This window comes from Struthio camelus, chromosome 11 (genome assembly GCF_040807025.1).
Source record: "Struthio camelus isolate bStrCam1 chromosome 11, bStrCam1.hap1, whole genome shotgun sequence".
Classification (NCBI taxonomy): domain Eukaryota; kingdom Metazoa; phylum Chordata; class Aves; order Struthioniformes; family Struthionidae; genus Struthio; species Struthio camelus.
Genome location: NC_090952.1, coordinates 9,497,515 through 9,521,319, shown reverse-complemented (window position 1 = coordinate 9,521,319; position 23,805 = coordinate 9,497,515). Strand labels below are relative to the sequence as shown.

Here is a 23,805-nt window from a genome sequence, read left to right as displayed (position 1 = left end):
CCGTAGCTACCTAATTATTTGTGTAGTTTAATATGCAGCTTTGCACGTTCTTAAACTTAGCATGTTGAGGTTAATGAGGTACCAAAGCACCTCTTTTCCACCTTGTTTCCATATAAAATAATCGGGGGTTATTTTATATGATTTGAAATGAGATACATTTCAATGAAATTGGAATTCAGTAACAATGCACAAAAGCATTTAAAAACTTTAAAAAGCATTTAAAATTAAACTTATTATTTATGTGATGTTACCTTCAAATGTGCTAGATAGAATTTTTCCTATGTTAAATTTTTCCCTCTTTGATTGCATTTCTCTCTTAAAAACACATTCAAATGTAAAAATTCGGTTTCTTTGACGCTACCTATTTAGAAATCAATCTGAGAAATACAAGTAGGAGTCAAAACTTTAGTGCAGACTGATAAACTGCATAGTCTAGTACTGCTTCTTTGTGCTATTTAAGAGAACTGCTGTGCACTGAAGCTCGAAGGCGTGATGTTACTCTACTTGCTGTATTCTATAATTATATTATAAATCTCATTTACTGATACATATCATTATGTCATATAACACACACGAATTCCCTTCGAGCTGCAAACCAGGGAGTGAGTGGAGTCCATGCGTAAAAGTCAAGTATGTCGAACCATCACTTGTGCTTTACTGTTTATTTACAACAGAAGCATGACTTTAATTTGGTATAGATTCGCTTTTGCTAGGCAGGAAGAACTAAGCCCTTTATTATTTGTCCTGTGTGAAACACGTTCATGATCAGAAACAGCAGAAAGAGTGAGGTGAGGAGAGGAGCTGCCCCAGTTACCAGCTGAGAAGTGCCAAGCAGGGAGGGCGGACGCTAGCAGCGAATATCGGCCAAGAGCCACCCTGGGCCGGGATCGGCTCATAGCGGGGCCGGCCCCATGCGAGCTGCTATTCCCCAGGGCCAGGGATCCCCAGCTAGCACTGCTTCCTTGCACTGTTTGGGGCAGAACAGAACAGAATTACCTTTTCCAGCCTAGGATCCTGCCCACTGTGGTTCTGGTAGGGAGGTGATATCACATGCAGTTGTTCAGGGGAATTACAGCAAAAGGCAAAGATCGTTCCTACCCTAAATTTCAGAAAGCAGAGTCAGAATCAGCCAGTCTGCTGGGTGAGTCACAGGAAAACACTAGCACACTTGACTTGCACAGAGTGATTTTGCCTACTGAAGAGTAAAATATAAGATACAACTAAAATCTTGCTTCAAAAACCCTTTGTTTGAAGGATATTTCCTGATTTCTTTGGGAGCTGCTAGCAGCTCTGTCCAAGCACATGAGACCATGCAGGTCTCATGCTCCTGCTTTGCCATTGCCAGCAATGACACCATGTGTCAGGGCTGGTGTGTGGACAGCAATAACAGCTCAGGGGTTGAATGATTACAGAAAAGCTTTTTTAGGGCTCAAGGTGGAGCACAGCTTGGTTGCCTTGGCTGGCACTTACCTGCCTGGGAGCGATGGGAGCTCTTGCAAACGCCATTACAAATTTCAGTGCACTAGTTGCGATCGCAAACTCCTTGGGTCAGATGCCATCTCTTCTGCTTTTAGCGTTCTTGTCTAGCGCAACAGAGTTGCAAGTGAAGGCTGTTAAGGAGTGCTGCAATACAGGCAGTGTCTGCCCCTGGTCTTTCTCGGATTCACAGTGATGCCCAGGGACTCAGCCTGGTTTATCACACTGTAGGTATTAGCTCTTTTTTTATAAATGGGGACATGGGGAGCTCAGATGCCTTTCTCCATCCATTCCCCTTCCCCAGCCAGGGTCAGAGCCATAGTCATAACCAAGGCAATGACAGCTCCTAAGCCTCTTTAGCCAAACAGTTGTGCTGAAAAGATCTGACCTGACAGAGTCCCTGTTAAAGACTGTTAAAAGTCAGTTAAAGAAAAATATGTAGAAGACTGTTAAAGGTGTAATGAGGAAAGAGCAGTCCTCCCTCCCCGTAACCCCTGCTTCCACCGAGAAGGCCTGATGCTGCTGGGGCTGTACTGAGAGGCAGAAGAAAGCTGGGGGAGGAGGGGGAGGCTTACATGACTCTCAGTTGCTCTCATCGTCCCAAAGGATCAATTTTCAGACCATTATCTTCTTTCCCACACATGCAAACACACATGCTTCACTGATCCAGAGAAGATTTATAAGTTAGCATCTGAGGAATAACTACCAATATATGGACACAGTTTGCTTGAGGGGTCATTAGTGGTTCTCCAGTAATGGCTAATGTCATTGCTATCGAAACCCAGAAGCAGCCTGGCCTAGTCGTCCCACTAGAGACAACGTACAGTGCTATCAGCTTATTTTTCTCTAAGGCACATGGGATGTCTTTGGGATCTTTTATATTTGTCTTTGGTTTAGTCACACAGCAAAGGCTTTCTCCTCTCCTCAGCCAGCCCGACAGACGCAGCTATCTCACAAGTCCGACTAGCCCTCTCCAGCACAATCGCAGGAAGTTATTCCAAGCCTCAGACAAATCCCATTTCTATCTCTGGAAGAGTAAAAGGTCAAAAAACACCAGGCTGTAGCTCTGCCAGCAATAGCAGCCCTGGCTGTCGCGGCAGCCACGGAGGGGCTGAGCGAGGGGAGCAGGAGGCGAGCGAGGGTGTCCCGGCCGCCGCTGTGCTCCCAGCTGGGCTGCTCCCCCATCCCATGTGGCTCCTGGGCTCCAGACAACGTGGGAGTGCTTGGGGCTCCGAAAGGGCTTTGTGGGCTGTGTTGGTCCACAGGCAGCCCTGGGAGAGGGGGTAAGAAAACCTAACTACCAAATGACCAAAACAGACTTTCTCTGGGAGGCAGCGGCATCCTACGATCCCGCCTACCGTATTAATGTTGGCTCCCAGCCACATCCCCATCCTCTCCCTGCAATAGGTAGCTTAATTAGCACAAACCCTGAGTAGTCCATTGCTCTCCAACTGCAGTGTACTAGCAAAGCAGGAGGATTTTAGGGAGAACTTCAGCAGCAGCTGGGTGCTCTGGTGACATGTCCCTCTGAGCTGCCCTGGCCCTGGCTTTCCTTCCAGGCACTATTTTGGGTCCTTTGCTGCCGTGGCAGCTGTTCCTACAATCAGAGCAGGGACGGGAGCTGCAATCTTTCATCATTCCCCAGTGTTCTCATAGGATTTCAGTAACGGCCGCTTCCCTCCTGTTGCTTTGCTTTCTTTTCTACTTGGCTTGAGCAGAGAAGATACCTCTGAACAATGCTTACAATGCAATGGCCAGCCAGCAGCCCGATGATTCAGACTGAGATGGGGCTACTCCACCCATAGTAAAAACTTGGGTGTGATTTTGAGAAAGCCTTGCTGGAGGATCTGGGAGGGCTGCACTGCAGCAGGACCAAAGCCACAACAGTCGTTTCTCATTCTTCCCTGGCTCCCCGACCAAAGGTTTGCTATCAGCGCTCTTCGGACTCCGATTACGTGAATCGTTAGGGACTGAGCTTCTTCTCGCTGTCCCAAGTGAGGTTTTTCCAGCTGTGCTGAAGTCTCGTTCCTGCTCCTCCCATTCCTGTCCTTCCAATTTTCTTGCCTGAGTGGGGCTCCCTTACTTTCCCTTTGTGGCTGAGCTCTCACTTTAACCCTCTCTTTGAAAACTCTCTGCTTTTGCTTTGCTCCTAAGGCATAATCACCCCTGAAGTCACCCCCATTTAGACAGAGCCCTCATCCTTTCTCAGGTGGCTAACTCCAAGTGCTGACATGCCTGTGATACTGGTGTGCCATCGCTCCTAAATCAGCGAGGCAGACGATTAAGTGGCAGAACCACAGGGCAAAATATGGCTTGCCAAAATAGAAGTGAATTAGCCTCAAAAAAGAGACTTGTTGGGACATACGGCTACTGTGTGTGCATGTGCAGGGAGGAGAGAAATAAAGAATTATGGGGAACAGCAGTTAAAAATAAAGGTGTCTAAGGCCTGCACTGATGGCAATATAACTGCGCTGCTGTATTCTCACCACTGGTGAGGCATGTTATTGTGCACCTATGTTTAGGTACTGCATTTGACCTAGAACTGTGTTTTAGTCACTTGTTGAAAAATCTTGCAGCTCTACTCACTGCCAGTTGTAGAAAATTTACTTTCCTTGAAGATACTGTATTCTCAAAAAAAAAAAGAAAATCCTCACAGCCCCAGAACACCACATTTCAAGTGAGAGCAGGACCAGGGAAAGTCTTATTTGTTTTTCTCTAATAGACTGACCACAGTGGGCTCAGCCCGGAGCTAAAGACATTTCATATGGTTTCTTTGTTGTAAATCTGGTTGTCTCCACACCCTCCCTACAGACATATGTCCTAAACAGTGTTTTCTTTGCCAGTGCAGTAGCGTTGACTGTCAAGGAGCTAGACCCTTTGAAGTGAGCTAAAAGGAAATTTGGGGGCACAAACCTTCCGTTCTTTAACCAGCCTGTGGCAGTGGCATTGCTCGGTCAGTGGAGCAGGAGAGCTCAGCATTGCCTCTAGCGCTGTGCCTGCCACACCGACAAGCTAGTCCTTCAAATTAATTCTGCCTTTAAATTCAGCTGATCAGGAAATTGATATATCTGTGGAAAATAGGGAGGTTTTATATATCTACTTTGTGGTTTGAGCAGATCTCAGTGTATAAGGCTGTCTTAGCGTTTTTGCTGTTAGTTTCTTCTTTCTTCATGGACCTTTCCCATGGGGTTAGAAGCAATAAAAATCACTTAGAAGCTGAAAACAAAGTTAGAAGATTTCAAAAATTAGCAGAGGAACTCCAAAACAGGCTGAATTTCACTTCAACTCCTGTCTTGAAGTTCGAGCTGACAGTGTCAGTTTAGCATTAGTATAGGCCACTCTTAAACTTGCTTTCTTCTGAAGCACGTGCAAGAGCTAACTATACAGTGGACTATATGTTTTCTGTTTGGAAGATTTATGAAATTTTGGCTGTGTTAGATAAAACAGAATGGTTTTGCGATCAGTAATACGATCAACGGATGAAGTCTGATTGGAAAGGCAAAGGTGGGCTACGTGATGGGTGTGGAGGTCAGGAGCAGCCCTGGTGGCACCCAGCACAGCCCATGGCCCCAGGACCCAGCGGCACTGTTGCAGCCAAACGTACCTTCTTGCCGGCCATGCACGGTGGCTCGGCTCTGGGGACACAGCCGGGCGCCGCAGGCCAAAAATGGTGCAAAGTCACAGGCTGCATCCGTGTCCTGACTAATCATCAGTGACCTCATCTGCTGTGTGTAGTTTAGAGTGCAAAAACCATGAAAGACGGGATAGGGAAGGGAGGAGAAGTTGCAGAAAAGCAGAAATAAATGCTGTAGTTTTGAATATGATTGTGGAAAAACCCAGCTGGCTCATTATCATCACTTTTGTAACAGTAACATTGATCCTATTTCACCATCCCACAAGCACATACTCTTCTGAGTTTCTAGTTTTACTGTTCAAAAAAGATTAAGACCCAGATAAGCTGCACAGTACCACTACCTTCAACTTGGTTTACCAGTTTACATTTACTAAGAATCTGGCTTTTAGCCTTTAATAGATTGGTGTTCTGACAGGTTGAAAAATGACAGAAAGAGAGCTATTACCCTGCTCCCACATTGCTCAGATTTAAGATATTGCTGAGCACATTAATTGCACGTTGCTCCCAATAGATCAAGCTGAACTTTCATTTCTGAAATCCATTTTTACTCCCAACTGTTCCACTATTTGTGGAGTTTGGCAGAGTGTTTTACTCCTGCTGTACTCGTGAAAGCCTGCGTTACAAAACACTGACAACTGGCCGAACGTAACCTGAAGTGAAGGCACCTGCTCAGGAAAGCTGGCCTGGCCTTTTGCCAGCTGCAGCGTAGCAGAGGGACCTGCACACTTTAGGTATGACCTGCCGGTGCCACCCTGGGGCAAGGCACATTGCAGAGGTGACATCAAACCATCCATCACCTCTGAACTGAGAAACGTCTTGGAGAGGAGACCAGGGGGATTCTGTAGGAATTGGAAACGAGGGTTTTTTTAACTCCTCTTCTCTTCCTATCCCCTTCGGTGATTCCCCGCTGGCAACGCCTGCTCCGCACAGCCTGCTCCTCATCATCACAGTGTCACCTGCGTTTTGATTACTACAGCATGGAGGCACCAGGATGCCACCCGGTCCTCGTGTAGGTACATATCTTAATGCTACTAAACTGTTGCTCACAGGCTGGTGGGTCGCAGCCATTTTGGGGCATCCTGGGCTTGCAACAGCCTGGGTTGCACACTGCCACGGGCACCCAAAACCAGGGCTGTCCTGGCAAAGCTGACGTCTGGTGGCACTGGGGGATTTCCTAGGAAATAACTCACAGCACACAGTTGTTTTTAGTGATGCTGTGATCAGAGTGGCAAATCTGCACGAATCAAAATACAGAGGGATAACAGAAATCAGTGTTAAGGATAAAGTATGCAACGTGCCAAACGCGATTGTTTTCCTTGTACAGCCTGTTATATTCAGATGTTGAGGAAATGATTTAATATTTCTGAACATGTTGTGATTTCATCGTTTGGTTCAGCAAGGGAAGTCTGAGAAGCCATGCAAATTAAGATAAACACTAGATAGGCTGTTCATTAGTATTTTATTTACTATGTTGAGTTTTTTCTAGCCGTTTGGCTCACAAGTTTTAAGTGGCTAGCAACGCTATACCGGGTATGCCAGCCGAGGGCCCATATATGTCTTTATGGGAAGAGAAAAGTTGCAGCATTAACAGAGGTCTGAAATGACCTGACCTATGTGTGAATCCCAGTGTGAAGGTTAAGTCTCAAGAGATGACGAGAGAAAGGCTTGCGGGTGATGAGCACAACTCAGGATTGAGGCCCGAAGTCCTGAGCCAGAGCCTGCAGGGTTTAAGTTCTGGACTTAATTTCCAGGTCCACTGGAGCATTTCACCGCGTGTGCTGGTATGAAGTAGGCAGAACGGGAAACACTACGCTGAGAAAAAAGCACAGGTCTGTAGAATTTCACAGGCAGTGTTCCCCTTCGGCACAAGAGCGAAGAAATGTGCAGCTATATCATGAGCCTGGGAAGTTTACATGATGGATGCTTAGATACTTGAGCTGACTTTAACCAGCTGACTTTATGGAACGCACCTAAAACGTGGAGGAAAGTGGAAGTTTTAGGGTGCGATTTCTTCAAATCTTTAGCCATGCAAAACCTTATTTTCTTGGATAAGACACAGGACGTAACCGCAACAAAAAAAGTCTGACAACTCAAAAAGAATTCTTAAACAAACAAAAGAAAACCTGGCACGGGTAGCATTGTTTATATTTTTCCTAACATTTATGCATTTTAAAATAAAAAATGACAGGCGGTGGATGCTGTATGTTACCGAGCCATGTGACTGATGACCACTTTTCCACAAACTAAGGAGAATGAAAAAATAATTCTAAAAATGTCCAAAAACCGGTGCAGTCTCCTGTGAAATGTAAAGCAAAGAAGATTAATTTAAAAGAGCTTTTAAAGAAGAAGAAAAGTAAGATTTTTTAAATCCCTAACGGAATACGTAAGGGTAAAATAACACAATTTAGGTAGCAAAAATACAGTTGAAAAAAGCAGAATGGCAATCAAAATGGGTTTTTTAATTCCTTCTCATAGCTGCTTTTCTAATGCTATACTGTGAAATGAGCGATCGGGTGTAACACCAGTTATTGAGCAGCTCCAGTCATCAGAACTTGTCTTCAGTCCTGCAGAATCTAGATCTGCACAGAATTCAACCTCCTTGGCATTATGAGACATCCTGGTTCAGCTCTGCTGCCTCTACATTTAGCCTGGGCCACCCAATATACCTACGAGTAACATGCGTTTATACTTACGTATGTAAGACAAGAAGTCATCCGATGCATTTCGCCATATGTTTAGGTTTGTGAGTTACCCACACTGTCAGTGTACTCCTTATTGCAATTATGGTATTTAGTAAATATTTCTGACAAATAACTCAGAGTTTATAATTTGGGTTGTTTTCTGTAAATAGTCAATGACTGGAATTTGGCCTGTGTTGACTGGCTTTGGCTGAGTGTCTCAATCACACAGGAATGTTTCTAGTTTCTGACCGAAGAGACTTAATTTCTTGAATCAGGTTTCTGTGACAAATACAGGCCTTTCCAAATTCCAGGTCATTTCACAATTATTTATTTGTTTACTGGTCACGTTCTGGCAGTCCTTGCAATGTGCTGGGCACTCTCTGCTCCTGAAAAAGGCCAACTACTGGAAGACTTGCCTGCGGCGGGCCTGGGGAGCTAGCTTCAGCGCTCCCCTGTGCCGCGTCCTGCTTTGCGCCTTCCTGCCAAAAATAACAGCGCTGCTAGCGAGGCTAGATCACAGCCAGCGCTGTGGCCAGGGCTGCTTGCAAGAGCAGGCTGTGTCTGCCAAAGACCCCTTTCAGGCAGCCCGCGGACCTCATGGCCAGTCATGGCTGGCGCTGTGCGAAACAGCTCCTGGGAGGGCCTATGTCCTCGCATAAAAACAGGGTCATGCCTGAAACCGCTGGTAAAAGTTTGCTGTCATGGCAGAGCGAATTCACAGCTGAGGGCAGCCTGAGAGTAACCCACAAAAACCAGGCCAAACCCATGGAGGGCACCTTCATCACCTGATGCGGTTCATGGAGAGGCTTCTCCTCACGCCAGAGGCAGAAGGTTCTCCTTAATCGAATACCTCCTTCCTAACATTTTTCCGCTAGGAGGAATCCCTGCATTTCTCAGAGCTTCTTAAGAGGAGGACCTGGCCCTCTCGGAGCAAAGGGGACTTTTGTCATTTACTTCAGGAGAGCTTAGATGGGAGCATGCAGTCCCCTTTGAAAGCAGTGGCCCCCTTTCTATGCTTAAAGCCAGGTAGATGTCTCCAGAGCTCTTTTGAATACTAGACAGTATCTATCTATTATTATATTGCTCCTATTATTTCTATCTTTCTTTCTATCTTTGTATGTAGGTCCGGTAAGGTTGGTCCATATTTTCAACAAATTTGACCTGTTCCCTTAGACAAGTCCTCCCACGCATGTGCTCCTCCCCCTCGTTTTTCCACTTGCCTCCTGCATGCTTCCTTGCTCCATGCAATTTTCAAAGGGAAATGAAGTGAAAAGGTCGAAATCTCAAAATCTTTGCAGCATGTAACAATGAATTCAATATGGATGGAAATAAGGGCAATTGAGATTTGGCCCAAAATGGATGTGGGGATATGTTCGATATCATCTTTTTACTCGTCTGTAAACCAAGCTTACAAGCTTACAAGACGAGCTTCTGAGCAAAATCCTTAAAGTCACTTCGTTTTGCTGCCCTGAAGCATGTTGTTATGGTCAGACACAAGTGTTACAGCATAAACATTGGCAGCTTTTGTTCTGACCCGTGCTACTCTGGTTTTGTTAACTGGGTCCAAAACTGTGTTGTTAAAGAGTTTAGTTTAAAAAAAAAAAAAAAACGGTGTTGTGGTCCCCTACTAAAAGAGTCACTTTGCCCAATTTCCTGTTTATGTCCTGTTTATGTTCCTTCTCTTGAGCGCTATAGCATCATGTGAGCTCAGACAGTTATAGATAGGCTGCGTGACTGTTGCTGACCTCACACCACATGTTCAGTTAACAAGGTGAAACAGCAAAATTTGTTCTGTTTGTGTGAAGAATACTGAGAAAACTGCCAGTTCCAAGTAAAATAAAGGGAGAAGGGTTCCTGATAGCCTGGGACGGGGCACAATCTACAGGCTCTAAAGACCTGCAGCTCCTTCTGCTCTTTAACTGCTTTGCACATCTGTATTTACACAGTGTTTGCGAACTACAAGAAAGAGGATTAGCCCCGACTCTGTTTTTTTCCTTAGCAAAGTAGGTTTGGAGTCCTTCCATAAAAGCTATTAGTTTAGCAAGTTTGCTCAAAATTTGTCCAAGCTTCAATCCATTTAGTATATACATTTTCCTATACTTGCCTCCAAAAGTAAGTGAAACCTTTTTTGACCTAAACAGCTTCAGTCATCCATTAGATGATTATACCTCACATTTGTATTCCAGAATTGTTGTCCCTCTAACAACCTGTGAACAGCCTCTTTTTCATAAAGAGCTCAAGGATCCACACAGAGCCTTTTAAAAATCTTTTAAGATTACACAAGAATTTTGGATTTAAAGCCTTTCCAAGTGTCTGAAATTTACCTCAATTTATATCTAGTCTTCAAGACTTATTACTATATTGGTATTAAAGAATTTATTGTGAACAAGTCAGAGAGAGCTTAAGTGTTTCCAGGCCATTTTACACAGATAATTTTCATATAACTGTAGGGATCCCCACCTGTGCTGTGTGAGGTTTCGGTGGCATCTTTCTTATTAGTAGAAATTGAAGTTGCGTTGTTAAGTCCAGGAAGACCTGGGACACTGTGCTGGTTCTTAGCTTCTCCACTTTCTCCCTGTGTCTTAAGTAGTTTCTCTAAAAAGCCCAAACCTGCATCCTTGGAATTCAGCAAGAATTTTATTTTCAACTTCAGGCTAAAGAGGATGAAAAGCTAGCTAAACGACCAAAATACTGGTGGTTTTCTATCCATCAGTCTCTTGCCACTTTACACAGGTGCGTATAGTTTTCAGATGTGGGGAAAAAAAAGCTGCAGTGTCTATTGGTCAAACCCAAATGCACAGATATGAGCACAAAAATAGAGCTCTCTGGCTAAGCATGCTAATTGTCAGGAGTGAAGCGCAGCTTTAGGAGCAGGTGTATCCCCGTGACAAGTGAACTGCTCTCAACATATGTAGCATGCAATAAGCATGTACCAGTTGTCAAGTGCTTTAGGATTTAAGGGTGAAAAAAGCTCTCTAGAAATTTAAGCTGTGTTCAGGATGATAATAATAATGTCATTTTAGATATTACACATAAACATGCTGTGGGCGAATATGGAACTAAAACTCTTGGCTGGAGGGAGAATCTGTAAACATCCTCATGTAAAGAGTCCTGCCTGTAAGTCTTCACTGTCAGGGGGCTTAAATGCATGCAGAAACGTAGCAGCAGTCAGAAGGTGTCATTTGGGGGACAGCTTCAAGGAATTAGTGTTTCACTCTGCCTGCCCCGGGGAAGGAAGAAATGTGCCCCGGAGGAGAGGAGGGCTTTGGGTAGGAGGGCTTTTAGGCCTCAAATGGCCTAAAATCACCCCTTCAGTTAATAATGTCAGCGCTTTCTTCTATTGTTTGGATCTCTATTTTGAGCAAGAATGTACTTTACATCCCCATTAAGAGTGAAAAACACAGACATAATGAAACAGAAAGAGGAGGAGGAGGATGTCCAAGACCTAATCTGTTGTCCACCCCCAGCCTGCCCTGGCCAGGTAGTGCCACCAGCTGGTGTCACATAGCCCCTCGGGCTGCAGCTCCTGGGTAGGGCACCCCCGGCTATGCAGGCTGGCAAAAACCATTGTCCCGCCGCCCCATCCACCTCATTCACCACGTCCATGTTGCTCCACCTGGGCGCCTCTGGAGCTCCCGTGGACTCCGCACTGGAGCTGCCTTTCTTAGTCTGAAGCTTGGTTCCTCATCAGCTTTCCAGATCCCTTCAGGCTTTGCTTTATAGCAATGCCAAGACACAAAAATCTAATTTGCTTTCTGAAAGGATGTGAGGCTCTCTTTACCATCTTGTTAGTCCCAGTGAAATGTTGACAAGCACAGCGGGGGAATTAATTTATTTATTAATACCAACTGTGTCTTTTCACTGGTGCCCTGAAGATGCTCTCAAGATCCCTGGTCAGTCCTGGCTGTCTGGTGAAACAAATCCCACTCGGCCACAAGCCTCTCAGGGCAGGCGCAGCCCTCAAGGATACTGCTATTTTTCTGCCCTGTGATGTCAGGTAATCGTAATATCATGACAACGGATCCTTATGCTTTCTATAAATGAACTCCAAAGGGCCTACAGACATTTGTAGGGTGGCCGTTAACTAGAAAAGCTTCAAGCTGAAGCATCCACAACACCACTGTGGTTAAAATAGCAGGAAGAATGCAAAAGTTATGCCCTGAGATGACAATGAGTAGCACCCTCTACCCTTATTTAACCTTATTTATTTTGTGTTTGTGTTAGGATTTCTTTGTTAAAGGAATCCATTGAAACAAGATTGCCATCCTCAAATCCCTCCTTAAGTTTTTTGTTCCTGTGCATTGTGAGCAGTGCTTCGCTGTAGCAAGCTATGCTGAGCTGAGGTGCCTGGTCAGCTGCTCTCCTCGCAAAGCTCAGAGGCCTTTCCAGGCCGCATGACCACAGCACTGGCATTTCTCATCTCCGCAAGAGCCCACAAGAGGTGCACCTTGAGCACCAGGTAGCCTGGGGAAAAGCAGAGGAGAGGAGTATATGGCTGCTCCTTGCCAGCCAGCATCATCTGGTCAGGAAACCTCCTCTCACCACACACAAATGAGGAGCAATGAAACAATCTGTTGTCCTACCAATATCCTCCCAGGAAATCCCTAATCAAAAAGTTTGTGAAAACCACACTTCTCATTTCTTTGCTGCTCTTATAAAGAGAGGGAGGACCTGAGTGAAACAACATTTCTTCATCTAAGCATCTGCCTCCTTCCTCCCCCACAAAATACAGTGGTATTGTTATTAATTTTACTTGCAGAACTTGTTTTCTCATCTTCTTCAAGGTTTTCAAGGAATTAAAACGCCAAAGTTTTTAAGTCACTATGACTTTGACCCTTCATGCCCAAATGAACCCATTAGCTTTGCAAAGAATCTGCATGTTTATTAAACAGCAGTGACTCATTTTGTTGTAGATGTTTGTATATGTAAAACACCATAAATATTATGGATTAGGCTGTAGACCAGGCAATTGGGAATGTGTGCAGGGAAGCAGGCAGTGTTTGACTCTGGGCCTTTTTCTTTTTTTCTTTTATGGCATGTGTTACTTTTTCTACACAAACCACAGATTTCGTTTTGTGAGAAACAGAAACAAAGGAAACCTCTCTGGTTCTAGAGGATGTCATCTTAGACTCTTTACAAAGCTTTCATTGCACATTAGAGCACAGGAAATTTTTAGGTTAGTGTTTTTAGTCAATTAATATGCCTCCATCACCTTGAAAGGAACAAGGTATTTCCCCTTCAACTGCACACGCATCGCATCTCCTCTGAGGAAGATTCTTGCTAACTTTCTTGAAATAAGAGCATTTAGAGTCAAACTGAAACTACCGCAAACAGAAAGACAAGTGACTCAATAAGTGACTCACAACTTAGCAGATGGAAATACAAAGTTATACTCTGGTCTGTCCTGAAATCATGGCATTATAGCTCTCTGCATCAGATGAGCCAGACTGTTTTTACCAGTCCCTGTGCAAAGTCTGGGAATCCTGGTTAGCTCAGAGCCCTTTCCCGTCACAGCTGAGCCCTGGCCTCGAGCGGTGCTGACGACCTGAGCGCCAGGAATTATCCTGCAGCAAACAGAGATGGAGCGGATGCAAGTGAACAGGGGAAGGAGAGGAGGGTCAGAGCCGTGCGGCTGCGTGCCGGCTCCTGCACGCTCATCGTGGCTCAGGGCTGCATCCAGGCCTGGACTTGGGTAAATAAATCAGCTTCCAGGCACCCACATAAAGGGAGAAAAACTACTGCAAAAAATTTCCCTTTCTACTCTCCAAGTTAAATTAGTATTACATGCCTGTGGAGGCAGAAGAAGGACCTGAGGGAGGAGTATTTTTCTCTCTTAAATTGAATATTTATTGATTGCTCTTTCCCAGACATGAACCATGAGTTCTGGCCCTTTACTGCTGAAGAAATTTGTGAGATCTGAGTAGAAAATAAGGAGAACCAGAGAGCAAGAGAGAAAAAATCCAAGAGAAGTATTGAATAACAGGGTGATGGGTGGTGAGCTTGGCTGCTCCCAAAGAGCTGCTGGGAGACACATTAGGAGAGACAAGCAGACAGCCTCATTAGGCAGAGATTTATTATGCTGTGCTGATGTGACTAACAGCAATGACTGAAACAGCAGAACCATAGCTCCAGCTGGGGGGTGGGCTGGGGGGTGTAAGAGGCCTTTTTCATCTCAGATGTCTGCGGGTGAGTTAATTGAGCGCTACTAGGGAGCACTGCAGCCGACGGAGATGGTGTGAGCCCTTCCACCAGGGCTTGCCGTCCAAGCAGGGTGAGCTGCTGAGTGCTGGCCCTTTCCTCTCGCAACGGGTGGCGTGAAGAGCATCCTCAGCTCTTTGCACACAAGGATGCTCACTGGGAGTTGAGCTTGAGCCCTTCCTCCTTTCCTGGTGCAAAGCCCCCCCTTGCAGCCTGTTATTCTGCAGCTCCAGCACCTCCTGCCTCCCTCCCACGCCAGGGGCAAGCGAGCTTAACTTATATGGCCTTAATAGGCTTAGGCATCAGCTGCTCGCAAAGCTGTCTACGTATGAATTTTGAACTTCCTCTTTTAAATCATTTATAGGAAATGCTATAAAGTTCCTCCTAAATTTTTCCCTAAAATAAGATGTTTAAAAATGGTTCTTGAAAAAAAAAAAAAAAGAAAGAAAGAAAAGAAAAGCTTTGAAAATGTCTCAAATGCTGGCATTCCTGTAGGACTGTTATACTGCAGTTCTGCTGTGGTTCCTTGTCCCAGGGATGCTTCCCGCGTGGCTCGAGGCAGCTGCACCACAACACGGAGCAGGAGGAGCCCTGTGTGCACTAACACGTCCAGACCTCAACCAGCCACAGCAGAGCAACAGCGGCAGACCCTTCTTGACGTCGCATTGGCAGCTCGGTCTTTCCAACAGCTTGTTTGATGAGAACGGTCCCAAATGTTCAAGCCATTTGCAGTGCTCCCCATCACAAACTTCCCACCTTGTTTTTCAGTGTTGGACCTCACCGCTGCTGGCCTGGAGGTGACCAAGCACCTTTTGCCCGCTGGACAGCGTGGCTGCGGGGCCCCGAGGCGGGATGAGGTGGCCACACACACCTGTTGTTTATGCTGTTTCCTCTTGCTGTTTCCCCTTCACTTCAGTCTGTAAAATGAAGATTATCCTCGTGGGGGAGTTGTGAGCATTAGTTTAGCTGGTAAAGAATTTTAAGCTTGTTGGCTATTTTGTGTTTTGTTGTTAGAACCAGCGAAAACCAAGAACTCCCAGGGCAAAATCTATTGCAGGTCAATTTATTTTATTTAGCTGGTATGTGCTCTAATTAATTATCCACATCTCTCATACTGGGCATATTGTGCATGTAAAGGAAAACATGCTCCCCACATAAAAGGTGAGTGAGTAAGTTCTTTGGCTAAAACTTTCCCACATAGGCACTCTGCTCCCATCCTAGTGTTGTTTACTAGCTAGCTGTTTTTTCAGCACAATATAGGTTTGCTTGTGGCCTGTTTTATCTGACACCGCAGATTACGACACCCTCGTGCTGCAGCAAACATTCACACGTAATAGTAGCACTTGTTAAACCTCACACCACTTATTCAGCAGAAGCAGAGCTGTCAGCTTGTGGAAGTAGCTTTCTTAAAAATCCTACTGAAATGGAAACAGAGCTATTCCTCTTCTCTCCAGAAGTGGCTATGGAATTCCTGAAGTGAAAAATTCAGAGGCCAGAAGAAAACACTGGTATCTTGTGTTGCACAGAGCAATGTGCTGGCATCCAACCATCGCTGCTGCAAATTCCTTCTTCCTTTTGGCAGTGAACCATTCCACTTACGAAGGGCAGATGAAAATTGTTCTAGATTTACATTGGCTCTTGTCTGATTGTAGTTGTGCTGTTCGGATAAAGACTTCTCTCTGATGCCAACAAAGCTTTGAAGGGCACATAAACATATCATCATCCTATCGTTCCTTCATCAAGAAGGAACTAATTTCAAGAAATGTAATATTTCTTCTGGCCACTTGGATCCTTTCAATGGTACAAGTGACAAACCCAGGATGAATCCCAGGAATGGTTTACTGTTTAAGTATATGGGTTGCTTCATCTAAACCATAGGAGCCCAATCTTCCTCCGTTAAATTGATCTAAATTCTCTTGTAAAATTTGAGGCACATTCAGTTCCAAACTAAACATTTCCCTTTCCAGACATTGCAGATTCTGATCAGCTGAAATAAATCTCTCTTTGCCCTCGTCCCAGCACTGTGACCCTGCTGGTGTCTGACGGTCAGGGTCAAGCTTTGCACCCGTTCACAGGCGCGTTCTGGTTGTGCGCTAACACTGTGGAGAAGCTGTTCCTCCAGGCTCGGCCTTGCGGTGGCAGTGGCTCTGTGCATTGCCAAACCACGAGGAGGAACGTGCTCCAGCAGAAAGAGGGTGCACGTTGGTAGTGCATGGGACTGAGCGGGACTCTCAGCGGCCAGGGGCGGTGATGGTCCCGCTCCTTCCCATGCCCCAGCATGCAGGTGCTGCTGCGCCCTCTCCCACCTGAGGTGATCCGCAGCCCTGCAGAGCCACTTTTGGTGCCAAGGCGGCTGCAGTGGCCCAGGCTGCAGTGCAGGGAGCAGGTACAGCACCAGTCTCCGGGAGTGATGATGAAGGGGAGGAAGGCACATGCCATCCTGGTCCGCGGGAGGAGGTCATGCTGCAAAGATAGAAAAAGAGCAATGGTGGGAAGAGCTTTAACAGAGGAAGAAGGAAGGAGCCTTGTGACTGGTAAATGGTGAAAAAGCAGCTACTGACATCGTGCAACTAAAATCCTACCAGGGCCTGTCAGCCTGGGGCTGGGGTGGGAGAGGAGCCAGCAGGAGCTGCAAGAGCAGCCAGGGGCCGGCAGTGCTGGGCTGTCCCTTGGGGCGTAGTGTGCTCGGGTCTGTGGCAGCCCTGCGGGGAGCCTCCCCATGCGCTGCCCACGTGGTGCCCTTCGCCTCACCCTCCTGGCGTGATGAGACAGGATCCTGGGGCCAGTGGGTTCAAGGCAAGGCGTTGAACTTCCAGGCAAGCTCAATGTGCAGCATTGGGTTTGGTGCTGCATCCCCTTTCCCTTGGGGAAAGAGGACTTTTAGTTCGTTGTAGGCAAATGCTAGGGAAATGAGGATATTTGACTCTTGGAGATAAAAGCCTCATGCTGAAAGGTTGTCATTGATGTGTCAAACCCTGCTTTGCATTTCCCACAGAGCAGGGTGAGTACTGTGTACCGGCGACAGCAAACCAGTTCATGTCCACCTTGCACCAGAGCTGTGGGCGCCTCGGAAACTCAGTACATCTATGCTCAGTGTTGCAGGGCACGCAAAAATATTTCGGGGTACAAATTAGTTTTGCAAGTAAAGGCACATATTGGTGAAAGTTTCAGAAGAGAAATGAGCTCTTGGGAGGGAGGAGACAGTGAGAGGACTCACTATATAAATGGGAGAAGAGGCGAAAAAGATGATCCTTAGACCCTGTTAACGTAGGTAGCCATGTCAGTAGCTGATTCACCCCTCTGGACTCATCTCCCATGTGCCCCAGAGTTGCCACCATGCTGACTCACCTCCCCTCCCTCTTAGCGGAGCTTGCATGCAGGTGATCTTCATCCCATTTCCATCAGGAGCCAGATGGATTTAAATGGCTGGGAGGTAGGAGTGGGCTGCTTTGCTAGCAGAGCTGGAGAGGATCTTGTGGGTGCCTTCCACCCTGTCACAGGCAGCCCACCATCCTGGTGGGGAAAGTAGCAGGTCCTGGGCGTTTTACAGCTCCTGGAGTGCTTCTCTTTTTGTCTGGTGGTGTGTTAGGGAGCCTGCCCTGAGGCATCTGCTAGCTGTATGTCAAGTGTGTACAGCACTTGGGCTACAAGTGGCAGGTGCTTGCTCTGCCTGGGGCTGTAAAACACAGGATAAGTGCTGGGCTGTGTTCTGCTAGAGAAACTTGCTAGTCAGGAAAGTGTTTTCTCCCTTAAACATTTTTCATCTGTTTTTATTTCCTTTGCATTTTTTTCCTTCTTTCTCCTTGGCTCCTGAAAAATTTGACTTGTCTGGCTATCTCGGACACATCAGTAGTATCTCAACAGTCTTCAGTTTACCTGTGGATTTACGGTTGAAAGTAACAGATGCCAAATCACCTTCAAACTTCAGCAGGTCAGGAGGGCAAGACTTAGTCTTTTCTGTGCAATATGCTTTGCACCTTACCTGTGTTTCCTGCCTATTCACGGTTTGGGCTCCCTTTTTAAAAGAAAACAAAAACAAAACGCTCTTGCATAGGCTGATACATACTTGTTCAGCCTTGCAAGGGCTCCCTTTGCAATATTTCATTCTCTGGCGCATGCTTATTGGCTTTGGAGAATCTTTTCCTTTCAAAGTAGGGTAAGGCATTACCCAGCTGAATGGATCTACTTTTAGATAAACTATTGGCTGAGTATTTTCTTAGAGTATTTTGCTAATGTGTGTCTCAGAGTTCATCAGTCTGGAAGGGGGATTCAGAATCTTTCATGCTGAGTTGTATCTGCCTCGAAAGAATGTGAGAATATTAATAGACAGCATTAAAAGCTTCACTGCACTTCAAGGAAGTCTCTTTTTTGTTGTTGTTGCTAGATGGCTGTTACTGTTTTTGTCAATCGTTTTAATTATCGTTGTACCCACTGGATCTCAGATTCAGCAAAATCTGTAGCGCCTGCATTGATCCCAAAGTGTGCAAGATTTTACTGATACTGAGTTTTATGTTGCTGTGACAAGTCAGACTCAGGTAGGGAGGTTATTTAGTTGTTGTTCAGATGTTCTTTTTTCCAGTGAACTTTTGACTCTTGTGAAGACAATTAAAGCAGCTGCTGCCTTCGTAGCTATTGCAGGCACCTGGGTGGTGTATGAGCACTATCTCCCTTCCTTGGCTGCGATCAGCACTGGGGCGCCTTCAGCATCAGCTTCAACTCCCTCCCTCTGCCAGCCACTGAGGCCTTTCTGCTTTGGACATGGTTTTATCTGATCATACTCTTTATGGAGTTTGGTGAGAGAAAAGCTCCTAACATCTTATTTCAGCTTTTTTCCGTGGAACGGAGGTCAGGGTGGCTTTCTTCTGGCCCTCGAAGTAAGTATGTTGGTGACAGCTGTAATCAACACAGAGGCGCTTATACTGTTGATGAACCAAAACAGCTGCTGAATAAAAAGGAGGAAAAAAAATCTTATTTTGTTCCTAGAATCTTGCATATAGCTTAATAAAGTGAGGCAGCATCTTAGTCCTCACAGGATTTTGTCTAACCCTGTATGTGATCCATGCATTCATGCACAGACCCAAAAGACAAGAAAGTTTACTGATTTTGGTTTGGGTTGACAGAGTCCCTCCAGGCTGTATCTGTGCAAATAGGCATCATGCTAGAACATCTTGAAGTTTCCTGTTGAACTTCTTAGCACCACAACTCCCTTGAGGTTTGTTCTCAGCTTTCAGAAATAACTGGTAGCTCATTAACAGCTTTTTATTAGCACTGAAAACTGTCTGAGGGAAGTTCTCCAGGTCACCTGGAGGCCTTGTCTTTACTAGGCAGAGGTGTTTGTTGTCAGGAACCAACTAATATGCTACAACACACGGTGCGGTCCTAAACATCTTTAATTTCACTACAAAAATATATTCTAACCTCTTCTTTGTTCACACATGGTAGCTAATGCAGGTAAAGTGTCAGACTGGTGCATACACGTTGCTTGCAGGTCAAGGGCCACGTTATGAAGAAGTCAAGTTCCTTTTGACCTCCTAACTGTTAAAAGTGGCAACTCTGCCTTTTTTTCCTATCACAAATGCAAGGTAATGGCAAGCATTTCAATTCAAAGTCACAATTCAGCCAACTTATTAAAATAAGATAACGCTAAAAAGAAAATATGCATGTTCAGGCTGATTGACATGATGTGGCTGGCAGTCAGAAGGCTAAAAGGGATCTGTCTGTGCCTTCTGCAGGCATGGCGCAAGCGCTGGTTCGTGCTACGCAGAGGCCGCATGAGCGGGAACCCTGATGTGCTGGAGTACTACAGGAACAACCACTCCAAGAAACCCATTCGCATCATCGATCTCAATGAGTGTGAAGTGCTGAAGCACTCAGGGCCCAACTTCATCAAGAAGGAATTTCAGAACAACTTTGTCTTCATTGTGAGAACCACCTACCGCACCTTCTACCTGGTAGCCAAAACCGAGGAGGAGATGCAGATCTGGGTGCACAACATCAGCCAGATCTGTAATTTTGGGCATTTGGAAGATGGCACAGGTATGATCATGTTTATTTTTGGGTCTGGGAGGATGATCTGTTTTTAGGTTCTTTCATAGCAGCACACAGGAAGTATAGACCTTGCCAGCTGGTTTGGGAGAGCAGGCAATGTGGGGCTTTGTATTTCTCGTGGCTTCGCACAGCACTGAGATTCTGTTAAACTCTGATTTGAAAGTTATAAGGGATCTCATTTCTGTTCGGTGAAATTGTAGCTGGACGTTTGGTCTCACTTTGATGAACCAATTCCTGCTAGAATAAACAGCAGGTTCTTAATAAGAAAAGGTGTTGTTTATATGAAAAGCTGACTGAGTGTTATCTTCTGGCCCCTTTTATTTCTTTGCATATCCCATATTTATTTAGTTTGGCTTAATGTAAAACACCTGCTCCAAAAAATAGAAAGCGTCCTGCAAAACTCACGTTTTCTCAGGCTTTGCTAGATGTGGAATGTGGATAGATTTATGTGTGTATGTACATGTATAAATCAATGACAAAAATACTAAGCTATCTTAGTCTATTAATGAGAAGAAAAATAAAGAAAAGGCAGAGGACAGGAGAGTGTTAGGGGTGTATGTCTAGACTTAAGAGATGGTCTTGCCAATGAAGCATATAGGAAGCCTGTTTGCCAAGGCTTACACCTGTATATACTCAATAGGGTGAATTTGCTGGAAAGCTTCCAAGAATTAGCTGCTCCAGAATGGATCTAGCCAGTAATTAATGCCTGGACCTGTATCATTAACTTACCTTTCAAATGAGAAAATCAGGCTCAGATAACAGCAATCTGTCTTTCCCTTGACATTTCCAAGGGGCAGATACAGCAGCAATTTGAGAGCTTCATAGGAAGTGACTCAGTAAAGTCCTTCACCATGATAAAAGCCAGCGCAAGAGCAGAAAAGGATAGTGATGAAGGGGCTCAGCCTCATCACAGATAACTCGGAAAGGACAGTAATACGTTTTGGGGTGTCATAATGTGGCGGGGTAGATGATTACCCTGCCCTGGTCTCTGCGCTGCTGTGGCCTGACTGCTACTGCTTCCTGCAATGGCTGTGTAGACATACCATAGCCTTGTGGCTTGAAAGGAAACCAAAGGCCATGATGAGATGTTTTATTTTAATATATCCCAGTTCCTGGCCTTCTTTAATCTTCTCTTCAGTAGTTTATTCTGAGGGGAAATGGAAGGGAGTGGGAAGTGCTCTGCAGTGTTCCTGTTATAAATCTGAGGTCTGCTGTTTTCACATTCAGTTTAGAGACCACCAGGAAAACTTGCTGACATTTTTATGTGCCAGTGCAAACTGCTCATGCATGCAACTAGCAAGCTAGAACTTAAACACTGTGTTATGAGCTGGTAGCTGTGTGGGGATGGGAGCCAATAGCCCTTTGGAGCTTGAATGTAATTAGGGACCATTCAGAAACCCACTTGCCCATGCTAAAACTGCGATGAGTCGCTCTTGCATTGCTACTTTCGCTGTGGCATTATTTTAGATATACTTTCACCAAGTGATCTGAAATGAAGGTAGGTCTTTCCATGCGAAACAAAAGAGAAAAATAACTTACATCTTTGTCTCACAAATGGATAGGTAGACCTCTGCCAGCACTGTGTGTTGAGGATGTGCATGGGGAGACATGATCTGTGGAGGATCAGAGGAGCGGAGGCAGCGGCTGCCCCTAGCATAGATGGGTTTATACTGGGAAACCTGTATTCAGTTACACAAGTGGAGCAGGGCACTGCTTGTGCAGCTGTTTTACGCCCAGGCGGTACTTGGAGAGGGTCACAGAGTGGTGTTCCTCTTCCAGCAAAGATTGCCGGGGTAGATGTTGACAGATGAGAAACGACAGCTCTTGCTGCAGCAGTTAGAAAAGCTGACATTGCAGCTTTCTGTGCCGTTCCTCAAGGCAAATATTGTCCCCAAAGAAGTCCAGTGGTGCAGAGTGTTTGCCTTGGATCCATATAGCCTGGCATCTGAACTTACAGCCCTTGTAATGGGCTGATCCCCTTCTGTAAACTAAGCTCCCAGACATGCACTTACCATCTCCCTAATAAAAAATAGCTCTTAGGCTCTTATTTATCCTGCACCTCCTGCTGGTGTGGTCCGGTCTGGGGCATATTCTGGTCAGGCTGCAGGGCACGTTCGGCTCATATTTATATCTTGAGCTGTGATTTAAATCTGCACCGTTTCACAGGTTGCACATCCCATTTCAAACAGTTGCCAATTGCTTGAGCTTCTTGGAAGCACCTCAATCCCCCAAGTGCCTGTAGGTTTAAACAAATTGCCCTTAAAAATTAGCATAAGAAGAGAAAAGCTCTATTAAATGCCATATGCTTTTTTAAATTGAATGCTACTGTGTTAAAATAATAGTCCCTGAAATGAATCATCAAAAGAAAGACATCAGTTGCAAGAAAGTTTAATAAGCTGTTCTGTGTATTAAAATGAATCTCAAAGCCAATATTACATTGTGAAATCAATCATTCTTAATCCTTGCATCTTGTGGAAAAATTGCTGTGACTTTGGGGCCGAAACCAAATCTCATGCTTTTTCTGCTTAATACACATGAAGTGCAGTTGCAGGTTTGCACAGTGACTCAGCTATAAACACAGGCCATTTCTTCTTAGTTCTGTCCAGCAGCAGAAAAAGCTGGATTAATAGCTGGGCTCTAGCTTCAGAGGCCTCTAATTTGACATTTAAGCAGCCAGAGCAGCCAGATACAGACCAAAGTCAGTGAAACCCCTGCTGGTCCCGCAAGGCCAGCCCTAGACGCTTCTTTTTTAGTCAACAAAGAGTGGGGCTGGCCGAGAGTCGGCGAAGAGAAACACAAGCTGCAGCCAGATGTCAGGAAGCACCTGGGAGGGCGGCTGCTGGGAAGGGCTCACCAGGCAGAGCCGCTCACGCCGCCGCAAGGAACCGTGCCGCTTGCTGGCGGTGCTCAAAATGGCAGGGAGGGAACCGGCACCTCCAGGAGAGCCTGGCTGGAGGAAAAGCAGGACCTTTCCCTATTCTCCTACCCTTTCTACATAAAAACCTGCCTCTGGCAGAGCAGCAAATCCTTCGGGAGCTGCTGCTTTTGCAACGCCGAGGGCAGAAGTGTAGCTCAGAAGCATGGCGATGGGCGCCAAGAGGGGATCCCCCACCCCAGAGCTGCGGGGTCCCTATGGCTTGGTGGAGCCGTCGTTCCCCACCGAGCGGGCGTCCCCGCACCAGCCATGCGGAAGTCAGCAGGAGGCTCGGACCACGGGCTGGGCAGAGAAGAGAGTGAGGAGAGCACGAGCTGACGCGGCCGTGGGACTCCACGGGCATGCTTCATCCCACGCGCAAGCCAAAAACACGATTAACTGGCACAGAGCAATATGGCAGCTTTTCATTGGAGAAACTGTTGTGAAGGTTGCTTAGCCTTTTCCAGTAGGAAGTCTCGCTTTTAAAGATTGTAGCTGACCATTAGACGCTTCCCCCAGGCCGTGCCTTGGCAGGCAGCACCTAAACCCAAGGGGGATCCTCTGTCTTGAAATCCCCCCGGGTGCAGCCCGCGCCCACTGAGCCCGCTGCAGAGCTCCCTGTGCAAGCCGCACCTCTGCCCCCGCGGCTGCCACCGCCTCCCTTTCCGCGTGCTCCTCCCCGGCAGCGTCTTTGCCTCACTGAACCGCTCTCCCGTTTTCCTGCCCATGCCACAGTGTGGGAAGGGCACGATCCCAAGGGGCTTCCCGCAAAGCCAGGGCTTCCGGGCTCCCTCCGCGCCCCAGAGCAGCACAGGGAGAAGCCCTCTGCGTCTCCAAACAGCGGCCCCGCTCTG

General features: G+C 46.1%; 1 protein-coding gene across 14 annotated transcripts in view; it reads left to right on the top strand.

Moving 5' to 3' along the window:
- GAB3 (GRB2 associated binding protein 3) overlaps nucleotides 1–23,805 on the top strand; it is an 85,644-nt gene that overhangs the window by 25,737 nt on the left and 36,102 nt on the right. For 11 of the 14 annotated variants that reach the window (XR_011143540.1, XR_011143542.1, XR_011143541.1 and 8 more), the window contains exon 2: nucleotides 19,722–20,025. Coding sequence is in view for 5 of the 14 variants with exons in the window: in XM_068957360.1 (XP_068813461.1) it covers nucleotides 19,722–20,025 (304 nt within the window). In the remaining 9 variants the exon portion in view is untranslated. Of the gene's footprint in view, nucleotides 1–3,221; nucleotides 3,399–6,040; nucleotides 6,120–19,721; nucleotides 20,026–23,805 lie in introns of those variants that run through there. The other 3 variants (XM_068957362.1, XM_068957361.1, XM_068957363.1) reach the window with 3 other exon arrangements.